This window comes from Mustelus asterias, chromosome 21 (assembly GCF_964213995.1).
Source record: "Mustelus asterias chromosome 21, sMusAst1.hap1.1, whole genome shotgun sequence".
NCBI classification, from domain to species: Eukaryota; Metazoa; Chordata; class Chondrichthyes; order Carcharhiniformes; family Triakidae; genus Mustelus; species Mustelus asterias.
Genome location: NC_135821.1, coordinates 47,889,854 through 47,913,665, shown reverse-complemented (window position 1 = coordinate 47,913,665; position 23,812 = coordinate 47,889,854). Strand labels below are relative to the sequence as shown.

The window sequence follows — 23,812 nt, the reverse complement described above, 5'->3', positions numbered from 1 at the left end:
TTAGCACAGCGCCCAGGGACCCGGGTTCAATTCCAGCCTCGGGTGACTATCTGTGTGGAGTTTGCACATTCTTCCCGTGTCTGTGTGGGTTTCCTCTGGGTGCTCTGGTTTTTCCCACAGTCTAAAAATGTGCGGGTTAGGTTGATTGGCCATGCTCAATTGCCCCTGAGTGTCAGGGGGATTAGCAGGGTAAATGTGTGGGGTTACAGGGATAGGACCTGGGTGGGACCGTTGTTGGTGCAGGCTCGATGGGCCGAATGGCTTCTTTCTGCACTGTAGGGATTCTATGATTCTACGCCCTGTGGTGTATTCCCAAAATTTTTCACTATTCATTTTTTTTTCATAATTGCCCTAAAATAAATTGTTAATTCTTCAAATACTTCCACCACTGATAATGCTGTATGATCCATTCAAGTGACAATGCCAATATGCAGCAAGTAACATAAAGGCCATGAATTTCTTTTACCAACGCCTGATCCAAATTTACGTTGTACAGGCCATAAAACTTGCTTGTGAATGACTTAGCTAGTGGAGGAAATCCCCTTTGATATTCACTTCCTGCTCTCACAGTCTAAGCTAATTATGATGGTGACCTTCCAGTAACAAGATGTTAAGAGGAGCCAATCATTGCAACCCAAAGAAATGAAGGCACATCGAGTACAGGATGAGCAACGTCAGTACTGGCTAAGACTACATATTAGGTCTGTTTTTAGAGAGGCAATGATTTCCTGAAACAACGAAGCAATGGGGTGGGGTTTCGGGGAGGGAGGCAGGGCTGTGAGAATTCACTTATAATTGGCTTTTTACAGTAAGCAATTTTTATATCTTTGAAGATCAGCTTACGGTAAAAAAAAATTCTGAAAAATTTCCATCTCTTGATTTTGACTTGTGGAACTTCATTCGAAATAATCCTGAAACATGGGAGTCTTGAAACTTCTGATGATAATTCTCCCAAGGTTGGGGAGGGACAGGGTTTTGGGAAGGCTGGTGTTAATTCAAAATTTTAAATACTGATGTTGATGGACTTTTTGTAAAAGAAGAGCATTAATGGTGACAGACCCAAAGGTGGGTAGACAGTGGTTAGCACTGCTGCCTCACAGTGCCAGGACCTAAGTTTGATTCTGGCCTTGGGTCACTGTCTGCGTGGAGTTTGCACGTTCTCCCCCCGTGTCTGCGTGGGTTTCCTCCGGATGCTCCAGTTTCCTCCCATCCACCTAAGATGTGCAGGCTACGTGGACTGACTGTGTTATTTTGCCCTTTAGTGTACAAAGATGTATAGGTTAGGGGGATTAGCAGGATAAATATGTGGGGTTATGGGGAAAGGGATTGTTGCCAGAATTGGTGCAGGCCTTCTTCTGCACTGCATTTATTCTATTCAATGGTTCTAATACTAAGATACAGATCAGTCGGTAAACTGAATGGTGGAACATGCTAGAGGGGCTGAATGGTCCACTGATCTTATATTTACGGCCTCTAGTTCTAGTCAAAGAACAAAGAAAATTACAGCACAGGAACAGGCCCTTCGGCCCTCCAAGCCTCCACCGATCATGCTGCTCGACTTAACTAAAACCCCCTACCCTTCCAGGGACCGTATCCCTCTACTTCCATTCTATTCATGTATTTGTCAAGACGCCCCTTAAATGTCACTATCGTATCTGCTTCCACTATCTCCCCCGGCAACGAGTTCCAGGCACCCACTACTCTCTGTGTAAAAAATCTGCCTCGTACATCCAGTCTTTTGGCAAATGGACACATCCTCTCTATTAAGAGTGGTTAAGTCTACTATTTAGAACATTATTATTTTAAGTTTGCCAGTAATTAATTCCATTCAGAGGTTTAGAATGCATTATTTTTTTAAAGCAATCTTTTTATTTGATTCTCAAAATGCAAAATAATACAGGAAGCACAGCATCAGCAGGTCGAGGGTCACACGGAACTAAGGAACATTACAGAGATACATGCTGAGATGATAAGTGATTGAACACAAAGATGGATCAGTAAAACACACTAAATTAGAAAGGGAGGTTACTGGTATTCTTTTAACACGAGAATATTTCAAATCTAACAATGCATTCTATCTCTTAGTGAATAAATGTGCTAGAAGCTCGGATCAAAATGCCAGGAACATCAGCAAGGCAATGGAAATTCAATAACAATGAATTCTTTGAATGCAATAGTTTAAATACATGAACTATCACCATTCTTACTTTAACTGTATTCGAATTAGCAGAGTTTACAATCCCACCATTGCATGGAGCAGGATGTTTGCAATTAAGTACTTGCTCAATCCTCCTGCATTCTTCCCAAGGATTTTTCATCACATTTCAAAAGGTAAAGAACACATAGCAAACTATGGATGGAATTTAATGCCCCTTCCCAGTGGTGAGTTTGGAGGTGCGAGGCATTTAATCGAGCAGGAGGGTGTAGGGACCCTGGTATCTTCCCATATCCACTCAATTGAGTCTGGGGTGGGACAGCTTTGGCTGTCCCACCCCAGTGGGTGTGGGTGGGGTCCCTTGTTCAAAGGCACTCAGTACCAGATTAAAGGACTCTGCATCAGGAAGAGAGGGTGGGATTCCTCCTGGTCTCCTACCACCTTTCTCCCCCTCCTCCCATGATCCCCACTCCATGACCCTCAACCCTCCCTCACTCACCTTTAGCCGAGAGTCCCACATTGATCCTCAGCGTCTGGTGGATGCAGTACTGGCAGCCACCACCACTCCCGGTGGCGCTGATGGCAATGGAGAGGCACCAGCCTCTGATTAGCCAGCAGCTGTCAGAGGGGCTGGGATTTCCACCCCTGGGGTGCTTAATCCTGGGAAGGCCCAATGTTAGCCACTGAAGGGCCAGATGAGTATTTAATACAACAGGCTTTCCTCAATGGAGGCCACATTAGGCCGCTGCTGGCAAACTAGATCCCCATCACAAACATTAAATTCCACCCAATATGTGTTCCTCCATTAACATCTCTAAATGTGAAATATAATTAATTACTTGATAAATATAATGGTTTTTGAACACCATTAAACCAAATCAAAAATACCCATTATTCAAGATTATTATACCATATAAATACCATTGAATGCCTCTTGTTTCCAAGTTCCTTCCACGATCATTCCATATTAGAATATTCCCAGAGAATTATTTTGCAATTGTTCCATATAAACAAATGGAATTATCTGGTGAAATCTGGTAACATAAAGCACACTCTAGCTGTGCTCCGAAAGCTTATGGTATTTGCTACCAAATAAACCTGTTGGACTTTAACCTGGTGTTGTGAGACTTCTTACTGTGCTTACCCCAGTCCAACGCCGACATCTCCACATCATAACATAAAGCACAGACCAGAGATGCCTACATCTGGTGTCACCAATCCTCTCAAATGTAAACTTAGGCTTTCAGCAGCTATGTGTCCCTTTCTCTTTCAGTTCCTAACCCCTCGGCCACATGCATTACAAGAAAGCTATTCAACTCTTCATGATTCCCTTAAATATTCAATAGACGATATTCCCTGCTTATTCCCAGCTGACTGAATTTTGATCAAAGCATTGTATTAATCCCCATTGGACAGACCTTCCTTTTACTTTTAAAATATTCAGATACTGTACAAGATCCAAACAGGTCCCCGGCATCTGAAGATGAGCAGCGAATTGGTTACTCTGCCTTCTGTTTCTCTTTGTCTCTTCGCCACACATAGAGAAGCAGCAGCAGTAAGCCAAGGCAGACAATCGCTGGTATGCATTTGTAAAGGGGCTTCTTCGACACCAGCAGAAAATAGATGGCACCTGCAGAGTCATAAACAAAGGCAGTTAAATACTTTAGTCTCTGCCTTTTACAACATTCACAGCTTTCTCCTGAACAGACAGAAACTATTTCAATAGCCTAAATCAAGGGATGGTGGCTTGCCCAAGGAAAATTCCAACACACAAAACCGTGTGCATTATTTTGCTTCTAGAGTTTGCTTTCCTTCTCTTTTGAAGGTGTCGACTCATACTGGAGTGTGGTCGACTTTCTTTTTTTTATATACTTTTCCAATTCAAATCAAATCCAATTCAGTCTCAACAAGTTGAGACATTTCCGATCCAGGCTGACAAGACAGGGCAAGCGACCAAACCACCCTGTCCTGGGCCCGATCTACATGAGCCAAGCTGATTGGAGAAGGGGGAGGTTCCTCCTCCAAGACTTGGGCTCATTTGCATCTTAGCCAAAAGGCCGAAATGCCGCTTTTAAAAATTGCTTCATATGAAACATATGAAGCTTCAATGTAACCTAATGACCTCAACCAAGTGCAGCATCCTCTCCATACTACACTTGATCTTAGCCAAAAGGCCGGAGTGTGGTCGACTTTCCTGTTACCTCTCTGTGATCCTTCATGCCCAAACTGTAAGTGTTCGCAGACGACACAAGTGTGAAAGACAACACAACACATGCACTTTACAGTAAGATTCACTCAGGGTGTGAACCCTGGTTGATATTTTCCTCTTCCGCCCCGAAGTCAAATAGTACTGCAGCTGAGATAATCCAAGACAACTCACACTTGAGCAGCACCGACATCACTTGATAGTTGGGTTTAACAATCCCAATGTGTTGAAGGAGAATTAGGGCAAAAGCACCTGTAAACAGACACCTCCTAAACTTGAGGAAGCTTTCTGTTGTATGGCATTCACTACTCTTTCAAATTTCCTTTTAGAGTATGAACTTTTATGTATTGTTAAAGATGAAAATACATTTTGAAAAATGACGTCCCTTGAATTGGACTTTTGGGACTTCAGAACAAGTAGTTCTCGATCAAAAAACACTGCACCCAGCGATTTCCAAATAAAAGACATGTTCTACGAAGTATAAATAGGAGGGTGTCCTGTTGAAATGATTAAGTGGTCTAGCCATGTTCGGTCTGATCAATGATACACAAGGGGAAGGTTCATACTGTGGAAGTTGAATCCTGACAAATCATAGAATCCCTACAGTGCAGAAGGGGGTCATTCAGCCCATCGAGCCTGCACTGACAACAACCTCACCCTATCCCCATAACCCCATGTATTTTCCCTGCTAATCCCCGTGACACTAAGAAGCAATTTACCATGGCCAAACAACCTAATCTGCACATCTTTGGATAGTGGGAGGAGACCAGAACACCTGGAGGAAACCCACGCAGACACGGGGAGAACGGGCAGAACCCTTAAGAGGGATCTATGTGTACAGATACACAGGGTCACTGAAAGTGGCAACGCAGGTGGAGACGGTAGTCAAGAAGGCACTCAGTATGCTTGCCTTCATCGGCCAGGGCATGGAGTTTAAAAATTGGCAAGTCATGTTGCAGCTTTATAGAACCTTAGTTAGGCCGTACTTAGAATATAGTGTTCAATTCTGGTCGCCACACTACCAGAAGGATGTGGAGGCTTTGGAAAGGGTACAGAAAAGATTTACCAGGATGTTGCTTGGTGTGGAGGGCATTAGCTATGAGGAGAGGTTGGAGAAATTTGGTTTGTTCTCACTGGAATGACGGAGGTTGCGGAGCGACCTGATAGAAGTCTACAAGATTATGAGGGGCAGGGTGGAAGAATCAATTACTAGGGGGCATAGGTTTAAGGTTTAAAGGAGATGTACGAGGCAAGTCTTTTACACAGAGGATGGTGGATGCCTGGAACTCGCTGCCGGAGGAGGTAGTGGAAGCAAACATGATAGTGACATTTAAGGGGCGTCTTGACAAATACATGAATAGGATGGGAATAGAGGGATACGATCCCTGGAAGAGTAGGGGGTTTTAGTTCAGTTGGGCAGCATGGTCGGTGCAGGCTTGGAGGGCCGAAGGGCCTGTTCTTTGCTGTAATTTTCTTTGTTCTTTTGTTAACGTGCAAACTCCACGCAGACTGTCACCCAAGGCCAGAATCAAACCTTGGTCCCTGGTACTGTGAGGCAGCACTGTGCCACCGTGCCACCCTGAGGATGGATCAGGGTTCCACCCACCCTGGTGGATTAACCCAAACTGACCAATTACCTGGGGTCAGAGTCATTTGACTAATGTTGACAGGTTCCTGGTCGGAGTCCTGCTTCAGTCGGAGAGGCCGAGCTGAGGGAGAGAGGAAAATCACTGCAGTGTGTTTGCCACAATGCATTGGGAGCAGCTGTCCTCTGTAGAATAGTGTATTTGCTTTTAAATTGTTGTTTGGTTGCTACATTTGATCCAACTCCCTACGAGCCCATTGAATTTAAATTCCATTTTCACATTCCATACCAAACCTGAGTATCAAGAATCAATGTAAGCGCCCAGAGCTTATAACAGGCTGCGTATCATCTAGAATGTTATATATTCCCAACTTACATTTCTTTTGATGATGCTCATCACATTTTGGTAGATCTATTCTGTCACTTCCACCCCAAAATGATTGACAGTGGCAAGGAGAATGGGTTGATGGTGAATCTCCAAAGGTTTCTTCAGCCCTGTCCTCCAGGGTGACACGTAGAATTGGCACAAGTTCTGGCCCTAGTGTTGGAAAACTGAATCATGCAGGAAAGGGAAGACCATGTCGAGGTAAACTTTGATATCAGGACATTGGGCACAAGTTCAAACTGGCAAAAGGCTAAGGTCACAAAGTCACAAAGGGAAATGTTAGGGGGAAGTTTTTCACACAGAGGGTGGTGGGCGAGGGGAATCGGCTGCCATCAGTGGTGGTGGAGGCAAACTCAATAGGGTCTTTTAAGAGACTCCTGGATGAGTACATGGGACTTAATAGGATGGAGGGTTATAGGTAGGCCTAAAAGGTAGGGATATGTTCGGCACAACTTGTGGGGCCGAAGGGCCTGTTTTGTGCTGTAGTTTTTCTATGTTTCTATGTTTCTTCATACAGACTCACCAAACACATGCGATGAACTTCAGCAAAGGCAATAGAAGCCGAAAAAGAAAGTAAAGTTGGAGATGTAAAGAGTTAAGAAGGGAAGATGTGCCTTCCTCATATTTCTTGGCACCCATTTTGGGAGAGCCTATTAATTATCTACACCCCATAGATGCCAGTTGAGAATTCTGCCCCTTACTTCCTCTAAGTAAAGAAACCCTGAAAATGCAGTTGGAAGTAAAATCATTGACTTGCATCTATATTTTACGCAAAAGATCAGTATCTTGTGAGTTTAAATACGTAGGTTAGTGGTAGAGATCTCATAAGCAACAACCAAAGAAACACATAAGTTTTAAGTTTTAAATTGATTATATACCTTCATTACGGAGAAAAAAGGATAGATCTGCAGACATGATTCCCCAATAGCAATCCCTGCTTTGTGATGTTTGATATTTCAGGTCAGGTGGAACTTCATCCGGTTTGCAGGGAGCAGAACTTGGAAACTAGTCAAGTCTCTGGCACCTAAACACTCTCCATCAACTTTTTCACAAAAGTTTGCAGGACCTGGCATATGTTTGGTAGCATTAAGTTTAGCGCCCGCCCCCCACCCCCCCCTGCCCCCATCCAGGCAGTCTGGGGAGGTCTATTGGTACAGTGGCTAATGTCCTTACCTCTGAGCCAGAAGCTCTGGGTTTGAGTCCCAGACCCAGGATTTGATGGTACATTGAAAAGATTTGCAGGTTGATAATCAACCTGTTTAGCTGCGGGAGGGGTTCACTAGTCGAAGGAAGAACGAGAGATGATCAAATTCCACAAAGGCCACAATAATCCGCAAGACAAAACCTGTGCTGTCTACATCAGCCCTAGACTTATTAAAAATGCTGGCTACGATAGTGGGGTGAAATAGGATTGTGCTGATGGCTGTTTTGTGCTCTCAGCCAAGCCATCAAGTTTATGTAGCAGTTTATGAGGATATCCTTTCCTGTTAACAAAAAATGCTTCAAAAAACCAAACTGAACTCAGTTCCCTTCTGCCACCGGTGTATAGTTCTCTTGAAATGAAATAAAAATTGTGGGTGTCACAGGCTTTAAAATACCTAATAGTCTTTTATTTAATTGGTCATTTTTCAGGAATTCACATTACCATGCATTGCAACAATTAGCACACAGAAGAGCCAATAAAGGCAGCTGGAACTGCAACCACAATTATCAGAACTAATCAGACCTGTTTAAGAATTCATCTCCCAGTTTTAAGTATAAATTTGCTTCGGTGCTGATCAGCCCCATGAAATGCAAGTAAAAAGGCAGGGAATTCATTGCTGCCAAGCACGGGCGATGGAAATTTCTACCGGATGTGTCCTCTTCTTGAAATGGGATGAAGATGACTAAGTTCAGAGGCCACTTCTCCCATGGTACAATGGAGAAGACAACCACTTGCCATTCACCTGGAGTGTGCAGGTACAGCGTTCGGTTACTAGAGCACTCTAAGTTGACCTGTATTATCATTGGTTTCCCTTCCGATACGGGACCGCCCCCCTCCACTCGGAAATATGACCATCATGGCATCACACATTGCCGAACCCTCATTAACACAGAAACCACATGAAAAGCTTTTCTAGAATTCATCCCCCCTCTAGGCTACTCCTCTAGTGAATGACTGCCAAAAAAATCTTAGTCTGTCTAATAGTCTTAAGAAATTCAAAGTCATAATTAGGATGGGCAAAAAGACAAATTAGAACAAAATCGCTATAATTTTCCTGGGAATTAATTCCATTCAGAGGTTTACAATGTTTTATATTTTTCATGCAATCTTTTTATTTGCTTTTTAAAATGCAGGATTATACAGTAAGCACAGCATGCAGCATGAAAAGACCTTTACAGAACGAAAGGATAAAACAGGTGATTCCACTTAAGTCAGTCCACAGATCAGTAAAACACATTAGAGTAGAAAGCGAGGTGTTACTGTCTTTTACAATGAGAGTGTTTGAACTCTATAAGGAAGGTATTCCATGTCTTAGTGGAAAGGAAACAAGCATTGGAAACATGGCTCAAAGCGGCAGGAAAATCAGTTCAGGCAATTAAGACTTAGTTGTGAATTGTAAACACACATATCATTGCAATTATTAAAACTGTATTGAAATTAACATCATTCACAACCTCTTGCCCACTGCACAAAGTGGGACGTTTACAGTAAAACATGTGTTCACTCCACCTTGACACAGCCCAAGGATTTCTCATCACAGCACAGTGCAGCCAACTGTATGTTAACTTCCATTTAGACTTAAATATCCCCATTCTCCCTCCCTGCCATTCCTCACTTTCATCACCCCCACCCCCAGTGTCAAACTGGCCACATAATCAACTGTCTGATGAATGCAATGGCATTTCAACACACAAAACAAACCTGTGTTTATATAGCGCCTTTTTCCTGACCTCAGGATAACCTTTGCAGCTGTTGAAGTATTTTTTTAAGGGTAATCACTGTTGAGATGTAGGAAATGCAGTAGCCAATTTGTGCACAGAAAGCCCCCACAACCTGCATCATGAGAGTGACTGGAAAATCTCCTGTAATGATGTTGGCTGAGGGAGTAATATTGAGTGGGACAGTGAAGGGAACTCCCCTGCTCTTCTTTCGAACAGTGCCATGGGATCTATTATGTCCACCTATGAGGACAGACAGGGTTTTGGTTCAGCCTCGAATCTGACAGTGCAGCATGCCCGCAGTAGGGCACTGAAATGTCAGCCTTGTACACAGATCTCTGATGTGGGCCAATTAACACAACCATCTGACTCAAAGGCGCAGAAGGAGTCTACCCGCTGAGCCATGGCTGACACCAGTCATAGAAAAATGACACAAAAGCAAAAAGTAGATCATACCCAAGAACCTTATAGCGCCTAGAAATGCTTCTGCTTGTTCCCAGTTTTCAAATTCTTACCAAGTTCATTGCATGTTAAATAATTGACAGGAAATCATTTGAAAATGTTTGACAGAAAAACAATAGTATATCTACTGAAAGTTGGATTTACTGTAGATCAAACGTGCCTATATCTGGTTATTTCAATCCTGTCAGTCAAACTGTAAGCTAAGACACTCAGATTCTGAATGTCCTTGCCTCTTTCAACCCCCCACCCCACCTATCCCTGCATTTCTAGCTGCTTTTTCCCAGCTAATCTTCTGAACTCAATGTATTAATCCCCTTCAGTAGGCATGTTGCACATATTCTCCTTTTACTTTTCTCTCTATGGTGGTCAGACACTATGCATGATCCAAACTGGTCCCTCACGCCTTGAACTAGTTGGTTACTCTTTCTTCTGTTTCTTTCTGTCTTGTTCCCAGACATATAGGAGCAGCATCAGTAAGCCAAGAGTACAGGCAGATGGTAAGCACAAATAAAGTTCTTCGTTTAGGGTCAGGAAGGAATACAGCTCACCTGCAGAGTCATAAACAAAGACAATTAAATACACTACTGTCTACCTTTTCCAAAGCTCACAGCTTTCACTGGAAAAGTACTCCGACTTTAAACACAGGAACTCATGGAGGACCATTCATTGAAAATAAACCCCAACATCTTAAAAGCTTAATGTTTTGTTTATAGGCTTTCTCTCCTTCTCTGGCTCATGGGGCAGCACGGTGGCACAGTGGTTAGCACTGCTGCCTCACAGCGCCAGGGACCCGGATTCAAATCCGGCCTCGGGTCACTGTCTGTGTAGAGTTTGCACTTTCTGCCCATGTCTGCGCGGGTTTCCTACAACACTCCAAAGATGTGCAGGTTATGTTGATTGGCCATGCTAAATTGACCCTAATGTCAGAGGGATTAGCAGTATAAATGTGTGGGGTTACGGGAATAGGACCTGGGTGGATTGTGGTCGGTAGACTCGATGGGCCAAATGGCCTCCTTCAGTACTGTAGGGATCATATGGTTTGGGGATAATCCACAGGTCTAACAACTTTCTTGTTACCACACTCATTCTTTGTGCCAAAGTTAGATCATAGCACAGTGGCACAGTGGTTAGCACTGCCTTACAGCGTCAGGGACCAGGGTTTGATTCTGGTCTTGGGTGACTGTGTGGAGTTTGTACGTTTATATTTTAGTGTCACAAGTAAACTTACCTTACTACTGCAATGAAGTTACTGTGAAAATCCCCTAGTTGCCACACTCCGGCAGCTGTTCTGGTGCACGGAGGGAGAATTTAGCACGATTAATGCACCTAACCAGCAAGCTTTTCGAATGTGGGAGGAAACCGGAGCACCAGGAGGAAATCCATGTAGACACGGGGAGAACGTGCAGACTCATAGTCATAGAGATATACTGCACGAAAAAAGGCCCAGCCGCACAGACAGTGTCCCAAGCCAGGAACTGAACCCGGGTCCCTGGCATGGTGAGGCAGCAGTGCTAACCACTGTCTGCATGGGTTTCCTCCGGGTGCTCCAGTTTCCTCCCACAGTCCAAAGATGCTTGGTTTCATCGGTCAGAACATTGAATACAGGAGTTGGGACGTCTTGTTGAAGTTGTACAAGACATTGGTAAGGCCGCACTTGGAATACTGTGTGCAATTTTGGTCACCCTATTATAGAAAAGATATTATTAAACTAGAAAGAGTGCAGAAAATATTTACTAGGATGCTATCGGGACTTGATGGATTGAGTTATAAGGAGAGGCTGGATAGACTGGGACTTTTTTCTCTGGAGCGTAGGAGGCTGAGGGGTGATCTTATAGAGGTCTATAAAATAATGAGGGGCACAGATCAGCTAGATAGTCAATATCTTTTCCCAAAGGTAGGGGAGTCTAAAGCTAGAGGGCATAGATTTAAGGTGAGAGGGGAGAGATACAAACGTGTCCAGAGGGGCAATTTTTTCACACAGAAGGTGGTGAGTGTCTGTAACAAGTTGCCAGAGGTAGTAGTAGAGGCGGGTACAATTTTGTTTTTTAAAAAGCATTTAGATAGTTACATGGGTACGATGGGTATAGAGGGTTATGGGCCAAATGCGGGCAATTGGGATTAGCTTAGGGGTTTAATAAAAAAAGGGCGGCATGGACAAGTTGGGCCGAAGGGCCTGTTTCCATGCTGTAAACCTCTATGACTCTATGTGCGGGTTAGATGCACTGGCCATGCTAAATTGCCCTTTAGTGTCCCAAGGTGTGTAGGTTGGGGGATTAGAGGGTACATATGTGGGGTTACCAGGATAAGGTCTGGGTAAGATGCTCTATTGGAGAGGCTGTGCAGACTGTATGGTCCGAATGACCTGCTTCTGCACTGTAGGACGGCACAGTGGACACAGTGGTTAGCACTGCTGCCTCTCAGCACCGGGGACCTAGGTTCGATTCCCGGCTTTGGTCACTGTCTGTGCGGAGTTTGCACGTTCTCCCTGTGTCTGCATAGGTTTCCTCCGGGTGCTCCGAATTCCTCCCACAGTCTGAAAGACGTGCTGGTTAGGTGCATTGGCCGTGCCAAATTCTCCCTCAGTGTACCCGAACAGGCGCCAGAGTGTGGCGACTAGGGGATTTTCACAGTAACTTCATTGCAGTGTTAACGTAAGCCTACTTGTGACATTAATAAATAAAGGCCATTGCCTCCTTGTCTGTGTTTTTAAAAATGTTAGGAAAGAGGGCAAAAAAAAATCACAAAATATTATTTTAATGGGAATTTAAGCAGAAAGGTCTTCTGTTGCATAATGAAAAATCCTGCATGCGACTGAACCCCTCAAAAAAGAACACAGGCCATGGTGTACCGTAAAACGGGCAGAGTAACATCAGATTCTAGTGACAAACTTGGCATCCAGCCCTCTTTCCAGAGTCATCACTGGCTGAGTCATTCTGACACTTGCTTTTCCTGTGTAGATGAAATTATAGAGAAATAATGCTTCAAAGATACCGCTCACTGCATTAAATCAGAATCATGTAGAGTCTGGAGATCCCCTTCGAGAATCAGGTTACATCCTGCACACAGAATACCTCACACTTCTTGCGTTCTTTCACTGTAGATGCAAGATATAGACAGCTAGCGCCAGATAAGAGGCTAGATTTATGAGAATGGTGAAAAGTGGATTTTCATTGAGGAAACGACCAGGGAGAAGTATGAAAAATATGGAGAGGCAATAATTAGTTAAAATCAGAGGGTGATTTAGCACTGAAACAACAAGCAGACAGAACTCGGTAACCATCTGAGGACAGCGGGACACCCTTTGGGATGAAGTCGCATCTCTTAATGCTTATGATAGCGGGACCTCAGGAGACTTGCTTCAGCAGAGTGAGAATTTGAAATAAGTTTTGAACTGACGAGGGATTTAGTTTGGATTCTGAAATCTTGTCAAAAGCTGCTGTTGAAGAGTTTGAAGAGCTAATCCCAACCTCATAAATCATACCAACAACATCCCGCCGCCCTTTTGATCTATTCTATTGGGTGCCAGCAGGCAATTCTATGAGTGGACGACTTTGAACTGGATCATCAGCTTTGTTCAATAAAGTAACAAACAACCACCTTATTAAATATTTATTTATAACCTGCTAACTGGTGCACGGATTTATAAAAGAAACAATTTTATGCAATATGATTCTGTTATTCAGAACGGCATCAATAAAAAAAAAGCCAATCTTGCCACGACTGCAATAATCACTCAGCAAAACTTTACAAGTAGCTAACAAATTACTCAACCTTAACCAGCACCACCAAACAGATTAAACTGGTCATTCATCTCACTGCTGTTTACAAGATACTTCCCGGTTCACCTTTGTCGGTCTTTGCCCACTCAACTGTGAATACATTGTAAATGTACCTTATTAGTCGTGAAGGACTTAAGTTCTTCCACAGAACTGTAGAATAGAATCATTAAATCCCTACAGTGCAGAACTAGGCCATTCTGCCCATCGGGTCTGCACTGACTCTCCGACAGAGGATTCCCACCCAGGCCCTATCCCCGGAACCCCACATATTTACCCCGTTAATCCCCCTAACCCACACATCTTGGGAAACTAAGGGGCAATTTAGCCTGGCCAATTCACCAAACCTGCACATCTTTGGACTGTGGAAGGAAACTGGAGCACCCAGAGGAAACCCATGCAGACGTGGGGAACAACATAGAACATGGAACATTACAGCGCAGTACAGGCCCTTCGGCCCTCGATGTTGCGTCGACCAGTGAAACCAATCTAAAGCCCCTCTAATCTACACTATTCCAATATCATCCATATGTTTATCCAATAACCATTTGAATGCTCACGAGTCCACTACTGCTGCAGGCAGGGCATTCCACGCCCTTACTACAAGAACATTCAAACTCCACACAGTCACCCAAGGCAGGAATTGAACCCGGGTCTCTGGCACAGTGAGGCAGCAGTGCTAAACACTGTGCCAGCATGCCGCCCAGAATCTAAATGAAAAAAAAAGAAAGATGCTATATAAATGCACATTCCTTCTTTTGTTGTGATCCCAGCTGATGTTACTATTGGACAGTCAGGTCCCAGAGTTGAACCCGGCACGATAGGTTCTAACTTTTATTCTTTCTTTAGAGACAAGGGTGAACAGTCACAGCACTCTGCCAATTGTCTGTGAAATTTGAGCTAATGTCATTAGCGATAAAAATCTGAGAAAGTCTCTACATTGCAGAAGGAGGCTATTCGACCCATCGAGTCCACACCAACTCTCCGATGGAGCATCTTACCCAGGCCCAAGCCCTGCACCATTCCCTTAACCCCACGCATTTACCCCACTAATCCCCCTAACCCACACATCTTGGAACACTAAGGGGCAATTTAGCATGGCCAATCCACCTAACCTGTACATCTTTGGACTGTGGGAGGAAACCGCAGACACGGGGAGAATGTGCAAACTCCACACAGACAGTGACCCGAGGCTGGATTCGAACCCGGATCCCTGCGCTGTGGGGCAGCAGTGCTAACCACTGTGCCACTATGCCAGCTTTGCATGTAAGTCCTTCGCAGGTAACTGGAACTGTTACACAAAATATATCACTTAATAATATTTATGGGTAGGGACCTTGTTTAGTGCTTCAATGCATTTTTAAATAATGGTCAAAAGTAAAAGGGTAATTGAAACAAGCTCTGTGGTGACTAAAGGCTTGGTCAACTGGTTTGAAGAAGGGTCAGAAAGAATATGAGGCAGATTGAGAGCAGAGAGTTCCAGGGCTTAAGGCCTAGACATTGGAGACACAGTTGTCAATGGTAGGGTGAAGGGATACAGACTAGATGCAGGGAGACTGTTTTCCCTGGTTGAAGCATTCAGAGTAAGAAGTTTAACAACACCAGGTTAAAGTCCAACAGGTTTATTTGGTAGCAAAAGCCACACAAGCTTTCGAGGCTCTGAGCCCCTTCTTCAGGTGAGTGGGAATTCTGTTCACAAACAGAACTTATAAGACACAGACTCAATTTACATGAATAATGGTTGGAATGCGAATACTTACAACTAATCCAGTCTTTAAGAAACAAAACAATGGGAGTGGAGAGAGCATCAAGACAGGTTAAAAAGATGTGTATTGTCTCCAGACAAGACAGCCAGTGAAACTCTGCAGGTCCAGAGGATTCAGATTCAGCATTCAGCCAGTATAAGCATTCAGAACCAGAGGACACAGGCGTAGGATTCAGAGTAACCATTTAGGACCGAGGTGAGGAAAGATTTCTTCATTCAAAGGGTGGCAAACCTGTTGAATTCTCTACCACAGAACCCTGTGGAGGCCAAGTGTCACTAAACATATTCAAGAGATAGATTTTTTTTAGATTTTAATGGCATCAAGGGGTATGTGGAGAAAGTAGGAGTATGGTATTGAGATCAAGGGTCAGCCATGATATTGAATGATGCAACAGGCTCAAAGGGCCGAATGGCCTTCTCCTGCTCCTAGTTGCTATAATGTGGAGATGCCGGCGTTGGACTGGGGTAAACACAGTAAGAAGTTTAACAACACCAGGTTAAAGTCCAACAGGTTTATTTGGTAGCAAAAGCCACACCTAGTTACTATATACAGAGCTCAAGAGGTTAGAGTTGAAGGAAAAAAGTGTCTGAAAAATAAGTGATAGTGAAATACGAAGTCATGACAGGATTGGAATGAGAGTTTTAAACTTGAGACACTGGGGAACTAGGAATCAAAGTGGTCAGATTTGACTTGATTTATTATTGTCCCATGTATTAGTATACAGTGAAATGTAGTTTCTTGCGTGCTACACAAAGCATACCGTTCATAGAGAAGGAGGGAGTGCAGAATGTAATGTTACAGTCATAGCTAGGGTGTAGAGAAAGATCAACTTAGTGCAAGGTAGGTCCATTCAAAAGTCTGACGGCAGCAGGGAAGAAGCTGTTCTTGAGTCGGTTGGTATGTGACCTCAGACTTTTGTATCTTTTTCCCGACGTAAGAAGGTGGAAGAGAGAATGTCTGGGGTGCATCTTAATTATACTGGCTGCTTTGCCGAGGCAGTGGGAAGTGTAGACAGAGGCTGGTTTGACTCGGCTACATTCACCACCCTTTGTAGTTTCTTGAGGTCTTGGGCAGAGCAGGAGCCATACCAAGCTGTGATACAACCAGAAAGAATGCTTTCTATCGTGCATCTGTAGAAATTGGTGAGAGTCGTAGTGGATATGCGAAATTTCCTTAATCTCCTGACAAAGTAGAAAGTTGGTGGACTCTCTTAACTATAGTGTCAGCATGGAGGGACCAGGTAGTTGGTGATCTGGACCACTAAAAACTCTTGACCATTTCTACTTCGTTCCTATTGATGTAGTCAGAGGCATGCCCTCCACTACGCTTCCTGAAGTCAATGTAGGAGTATGGTATTGAGATCGAGGGTCAAAACCTTCGTTTCGTTGATATTGAGGGAAAGATTATTGTTGTTGCACCAATTTACCAGTTTCTCTATCTCTTTCCTCTACTGTGCCTTGTCATTGTTTGAGATCCAACCCACAAAGGTGGTGTCATCAGCAAACTTGAAAATCGAGTTGGAGGGGAATTTGGTCACAGTCAAAGGTGCATAAGTATAATAGGGGGCTGAGGACATAACCTTGCGGAGCACCGTGGAGGAGGTGTTGTTGCCTATCCTTACTGACTGCGGTCTGTGGGTTAGGAAATCTAGGATCCAGTTGCAGAGGGAGGAGCCGAGCCCCAGGCCACGAAGTTTGGAGATGAGTCTCGTAGGAATGAGGGTGTTGAAGGCTGAGCTGTAGTCTATGAATAGGGGTCTGACATAGGTGTCTTTGTCATCTCGGTGTTCCAGGGTTGAGTGTAGGGCCAGGGAGATGGTGTCTGCTGTGGACCTGTTGCAGCAGTAGGTGAACTGGAGTAGACCAGTCAGGGGCCAGGAGGCAAAACTGGGCGATCAACAATTTAGCTGGAATGGGGTTGTAAGATTTCATGGACAAGATGAACTCAGTGAGGGTCTGAGGGGAGAGGGGAGAAATGAGAGAACAATGCAGCTTCAGGGCAGGGCAGAGGCAACCTTGAGAGAGAGTAACTTAACGGGCTAAAGGGAAGAGAGTAACACACTGAAGGGAACTGAATGGATGGTAATTTGAATGTTGGTGACAAGAAAGTCCATATGCTTCTTGTAGTTGAGAGCAAGGTTGGAAGATGCAAGGCAGTTAAGGACACAGCTGCTGGCACAGAAAAAGAGCTGGACATTACAATACCTTTATTTTCCAGGGTAATTTTGGAGTACCAAGCAAGTTTGGCAGAAAGGTCTAGTAGTGCTTGATGTAGCCTAGTCAGATCTTGCTATGGATGGTTGAACCTGTTATGCACTGGATACACTCATTTAAGCCCCTTGAATTTAGACAGTAAAAATAGGTGGGGCAGCATGGTGGCACAATGGTTAGCACTGCTGCCTCACAGTGCCAGGGATCCGGGTTTGATTGTAACCTCGGGTGAATGTGGGGAGTATGCATGCTCCCCCCGAGTCTGCGTGGGTTTCCTCCGGGTGCTCCAGTTTCCTCCCACAGTCCAAAAATGTGCTGATTAAGTGGATTGGCCGTGCTAAATTGCCCCTTAGTGTCCAAAAATGTGTAGGTTAGGTGGATTAGCATAGTAAATACGGCATTAGGGCCTGGGTAAGATGCTCTGTCAAGAAAGTCAGAGTAGATTTGATAAGCAGAATGTGGTTGTGAGGTTTCATGGACAAGATGAACTCAGCGAGGGTCTGAGGGGAGATAGGAGAAATAAGACTGCACTATAGAGATTTTAGATAGGGGTTATACCAAGTCGAATGCTAAGGCTGAAAGAGAGCTAAGGTTTTAATGCAAAGAAAGTGTAGGTGGAACATTGGCACAGTGGTTAGCACTGCTGCTTTACAGCGCCAGGGACCCGGGTTCGATTCCCAGCTTGGGTCATTATCTGTGTGGAGTTTGCACGTTCTCCCCGTGTCTGCATGGGTTTCCTCCGGGTGCTCCGGTTTCCTCCCACATTCTGAAAGATGTGCTGGTTAGGTGCATTGACGCGAACAGGTGCTGGAGTGTGGCAACTAGGGGCATGTCACAGTAACTTCATTGCAGTGTTAATGTAAGCCTTACTTGTGACTAATAAATAAACTTTACTTTACTTAAGGTGGGGTTTGCTTGAGCCCATCAATTATTATGGTAGTTAGAACTTTGCAAAAGCAGTGCTAAGTAACTTAGAGGAGAGTTTATTTCCCAGGGTTTACATGGAAGGAGATGTGTGGTGAGGAACACAAGCGGTTTTTGTTGTAAGTGGCCTTGCGGAAGGTGGTGTTGGAGGTGGTATTGTCTCAGAATCAAGGTAAGGTGTAAAACAGTGTTGCTCCGAAACTCCTCAGCATCACATCAGTCATTGGCCAGGATTTTACCAGCTCACCCTGCTGAACGATGGGCGGAGCGAGACGGTAAAATTGCGCGAGAGCCGAGAAATCAGGATCACGCCCGATTTCACGGCTCTCGCCACCTTACGAGAGCTGGATTCCCAGTGAGGTCAGCCTCTCACCGGAAATGAGCAAATTCCATGAACGGGGAGCATTCGTGTTTGCCTCACCGGTAGAACTGGAGGCCATTGAGGCCACCCGGGGAGGCTGAGAGCAATGGGGGGTGCCCCTTGGGCAGTGCCAGCCTGGCACTTTGGCACTGTCAGCCTGACACCACGGTAATGCCCACTGGGCACCTTGGCACTGCCCACTGGGCAGTACTGGGGGCAGGGCCTATGGGGCGGGGGGGGCATATGGGAGCAGGGCCTTTAGGGGAGGGGTTTATAGTGGGCCCATGGGGGTGGGGCCTGAAGGGGCAACCTAATTGGAGGGGTTGGGGGGGCCGCTGCGCCTTTGCCTGTGATCGGATTGGGGGAGTGGGGCCCTCTACCACTGCAGGCGATCAGATTGGGGGAGGTGGGGGGCGGCCTACTGTGCATTGCGATCGTTGCGGGTGGGGGGGCGCAATCGGTCTGGGCGGTGGGGGCTGCATTTTAGGCAGTGTGGGGCCTGCGACCATCCGCGGACCCCGCGATTGCGGGGGGGAGGAATTTGTTGAGGGTGCCTGCAGCAGCAGGAGCCTGACAGCTTTCTCTCTCTTTCTTTGTCAGCGTCATGTAAGAGCACACCTCATATGTACGGATCAAACAAATCTTCAACCTCCTTCACACTCTTTGGGCCATAGGGTGATTGTCCAGATCCTTGACCCATGCTCCCATCGACATCCACTCAATGCATCAATCTATGGAACTCTTATTTAATTCTTCAGAGTTCCAGATGGTTTGCAAGGCTGGGTCTCCTTGGTGTTTACCGCACACACACACCCCCCCTCCCCCCTCAGTGCCTTGTGAAGGTTGGCGAGCTTCATTTGTTCAATGTGCCAGCTGCCAATGCTAACCCTTCCAGAGTAAGTTATGGTGGGAGAAAAGGGGAATTTTAGCTTCTGTGTCACTACCAACGAACGTCATGTTGAGGTTCTTTATATTAAGGTCAATATGTACTGTTTAAAACACATAAAACTTAGTTACCCAATACATGGGTGAGTTCTCTGCCAGGTTGGTGGCAAGGACACTAATTGGCAGTCAGTATATCGAAATTGGGTGGATGGGGGAAATAAATCAGCCATTATTCCCTGTCCTGACTAGGAAGTGTTGCCGGGCAGAAATTGGGGTCAGTGGTACAAAAGCAAAATATTGCAGGTCCTGGAAACTGGAAATAAACTTCAGCATCCGTGGAGGGAGAAACCGATTAAGGTTCCAGGTCGGTGACCTTTGTCAGAACTGAATGAAAGGTCACGGACCTGAAACTGTGGGGCGATGATTCTCTGGCCCCCCCCTCAGCACTTTTCCCAGTGGCGGGAGGTGGCGTGCAGTTCACGGGATCTTCTGGTCCCGCCACTGTCAATGGGAATTGCCACTGAACTCACCCCATGACGCTGGGTAACCCGCGGCAGGGGGTGCACCACCGGCGTGACCAGAGAATTCCACCTGCTGGAATGATCGGAGAATTCTGGTCATGGTTTATCTCTCCACCGTTGCTGCCCGACCTGCTGAGCATTTCCTAACTTTCTATTTTTCAGGTCAGGATCAGGCTCCGTTTAACTAAATATTCACCCATTCAAGCTCAGGAAATTGGGGCAAGGAACTAAAGGGGCTGTCAGCACTGATGGATCAGCCACCCAGCCTTTTGGTGCAGATATTCCATTTACGCACATATGGGCATTTCTCAGCGGGTACAGACTGCGTGTTTCCAGAATGATCCACTCACCTCTGCAATTTTGGTGAGGCAAGACACACAAGTGTTACATCCCTCATGTACTTTCCATTTAAGCTGGGTTTTTACTTCAGTGATGAGAACTGCTTTAAAACTTGCAGATCTTTTCAACAACAAAAACCACAATTAAAAAACTTTCATTTCCCCAGCCTCCGGCACTGGCAGGTTACGAGAATACTTGGAATCGGCAAAGTAAACAGCAATTTCCTACTCACAGTAAATAAAACCAGCAGCTTACATTTTATTTCACAAAATCAGTGATAAGCAACCTGTTGAAATTCTTCATCACCTCATCAGCTTTCCCCTTCACAAATGTTAAATCATTTTCCACCTTAAATGTAGAGTGGATGGAGGATTGCTTGATTTACGTCATTTGATTGTGTATCTGGTCTCATGAATCTTATCCGGTTTTAATCAGAATAGAATAGAATATCCCTACGGTGCAGAAGGAGGCCATTCAATCCGGGCGGCACGGTAGCACAGTGGTTAGCACTGCTGCTTCACAGCTCCAGGGACCTGGGTTCGATTCCCGGCTTGGGTCACTGTCTGTGTGGAGTTTGCACATTCTCCTCGTGTCTGCGTGGGTTTCCTCCGGGTGCTCCGGTTTCCTCCCACAGTCCAAAAGATGTGCGGCTTAGGTTGATTGGCCATGCTAAAATTGCCCCTTAGTGCCCTGAGATGCGTAGGTTAGAGAGATTAGTGGGTAAAATATGTAGGGATATGGGGGTAGGGCCTGGGTGGGAATGTGGTCGGTGCAGACACGATGGGCCGAATGGCCTCTTTCTGTACTGTAGGGATTCTATCATTCAACCCATCGAGCCTGCACCAACAACAATTCCACCCAATCCTTATTCCGCCCATAACCCCATGTATTTACCCTGCTAACATTAAGGGGCAATTTAGCATGGCCAATCCACCTAACCCGCACATCTTTGGACTGTGGGAGGAAACCAGAGCACCCAGAGGAAACCCACGCAGACATGAGGAGAATGTGCAAACTCCGCACAGTCACCCGAGACCGGAATTGAACCCGAGTCCCTGGCACTGTGCCACCATGCTGATGCCCGTTTTGTTCACTGGGTTTATTTAAGTTATTAAAACAGATATCCAATAAGAAAATCATACCTCAGACAACCAGCTTCACTATTGTATCGATAAGCTTTTTCACTAACTCCAATCTCTCAAACTACCACTCCCAGTAAAGGACCTATGACAACACTCGATTCTGTCTTCAACAGGGGGAGGCGCTGGCCTAGTGGTATTATCATTAGACTATAAATCTAGTTTCTGGATTAATCGGTTTCGCCCTCCACAGACAATTAATCCAGAAACTCAGCTAATGTTCTCGTGTTCGATTCCCGCTGTGGCTGCTGGTGGAATTTGAATAAAAAATATCTGGAATTAAGAATCTGATGACCATGAAACCATTGTCGATTGTCGGAAAAAACCATCTACTTCACTAATGTCCTTTAGGGAAGGAAATCTGCCGTCCTCTGGCCTACATGTGACTCCAGAGCCACAGCAATGTGGTTGACTTTCAACTGCCCTCTGAAATGACCTAGCAATCCACTCGGTTGAATCCAGCATTTCAAGAAGGTACTTCACCAGCACTTTCTCAAGGTCAATAGGGATGGACTATAAATGCTGGCCAGCCAGCGACTCCAGAAATTGATTTTTCTGACATTCAGGAACCAAAGAAGTTGGCCTGCTAGAATGCTTTCCTTTTGAGCACCATCTGTTATCATGAAGTCAATGCCTTGCAATGTAGCTCCTTTGATGGTTCAGTTGGTTAATGCAATGCCCGAGTGTGGAAGTAAAAATATTCCTGGTTTAATCCAAAACTGGGTTTAGTTTTCAGATCTCTGACACACCCTACAAATGGCTTCATTGAACAAAGAAAGTACAGCTCAGGAACAGGTCCTTCGGCCCTCCAAGCCTGTGCTGATCACGATGCCCTAGCTAAACTAAAAAGAAACTCCTTTATTCCCTCCTTATTCATCCAGATGCTCCTTAATTGTTGCTAGCGTGCCTGTTTCCACCACGTCCTCTGGCAGCACGTTCCAAGCACACACCTCTCTCTGTGTGAAAAACCCTGCACATCTCCCTTAAACTTTCCCTCTCACCTTGAACCTGTGCCCCCTTGTAACTGACACTTCCACCCTGGAAAAAAGCCTCCGACTATCCACCCTGTCTATGCTTCTCATAATTGTGTAAACCTCGATCAGGTCTCCCCTCAGCCTCCGTCTTTCCAGTGAAAACAATCCTAGTTTATTCAATCTCTCCTCATAGCCAACACTCAAGACCAGGCAACATCCTGATAAACCTTCTTTGTGCTCTGTCCAAAGTTTCCGCATCCTTCTGATAGTGTGGTGACCAAGGCTTCTGTCCCTGATTGATATCCTCCAGCCTTACAAATGAAGAATGTCCCTTGGGAAAAGACTCAGAGGGCTGCACAGAATTGTACACCAGTGCGAGTCAGCGTCCTCACCTGGTGCAGAGAAGGGCAGGGAAGGTGGAGGAACTCCTCGTGAACCTGCTCCTGGGCTAGCCAAACAAGCTATAAACAGGTCCAGGTAGCAGGCAACCGAGGGGGTCATCCAGCCCAACTGTCTGCCCCTCTACCGCGGCTATATTTGCAGCCGTGCCGGGTGTCCCAAGAGAGGGAGCATGCAGCATCCGAGGGAACCGTCGAGGCCTTCCGTGCCCACCACAGAGACAGGGCTGTGTAATCAACCCCCTTAATCACATTTTAATGTTTTAGATTTCCTTTCTGCTTCGTCTTTTGTTTTGAGCAGCTCCCTTCTTGATTTGCCCCAGAGTTTAATTTAGTTTATGTGACTGGCCAAAAAGAAATGCGAGTCAGCTTCCTAAAGAGGGCAAGGGTGGGATTAGATTAAAGATTTAATACCATGCAGTTCATGAAGGCCCTGTTGCCAATCACTAGAAGTATATAGTGATGATAGAAAGGGAAAAAGAAAGCATTATTATTCTTTAGTGAAGTAGGTTGATGGGTAAATATTGGACAGGACAGTGTGGAGAATTGCCCTTCTCTTCTTCGAAAAAGCCGTGCTATCATTTATGCCCGCTCAAGAGAGCAGCTTGGTTTAACATCTCGGGCGGGATTTTACGACTTCGCTCGGGCAAGATCGTAAAATCCCGCCCGAGGCCAACGGAGAATTCCGTTCTGAGCTGCGGTAGAATTCTGGCCCTCATCTGGAAGATGGCACCTCCAACAGTGCAGCACCCCCTCACAGTGTACTCTAGAGTGGGACTTGAACCAGGGGTGATGGCTCAGAGG

The 23,812-nt window shown here is 45.3% G+C and overlaps 1 protein-coding gene across 1 annotated transcript in view; it reads right to left on the bottom strand.

Annotated features, from left to right (window-relative positions):
• Positions 1-1,852: 1,852 nt before the first annotated feature.
• Positions 1,853-23,812, bottom strand: part of LOC144509242 (transmembrane protein 35B-like) — a 64,577-nt gene continuing 42,617 nt past the window's right edge. The window contains exons 3-4 of the mRNA XM_078237804.1: positions 3,325-3,785; positions 1,853-3,189 (exon numbers count right to left, since the gene is read on the bottom strand). Of these exons, the coding sequence (XP_078093930.1) occupies positions 3,655-3,785 (131 nt within the window). The 3' untranslated portion in view covers positions 1,853-3,189; positions 3,325-3,654. The remainder of the gene's footprint in view (positions 3,190-3,324; positions 3,786-23,812) is intronic.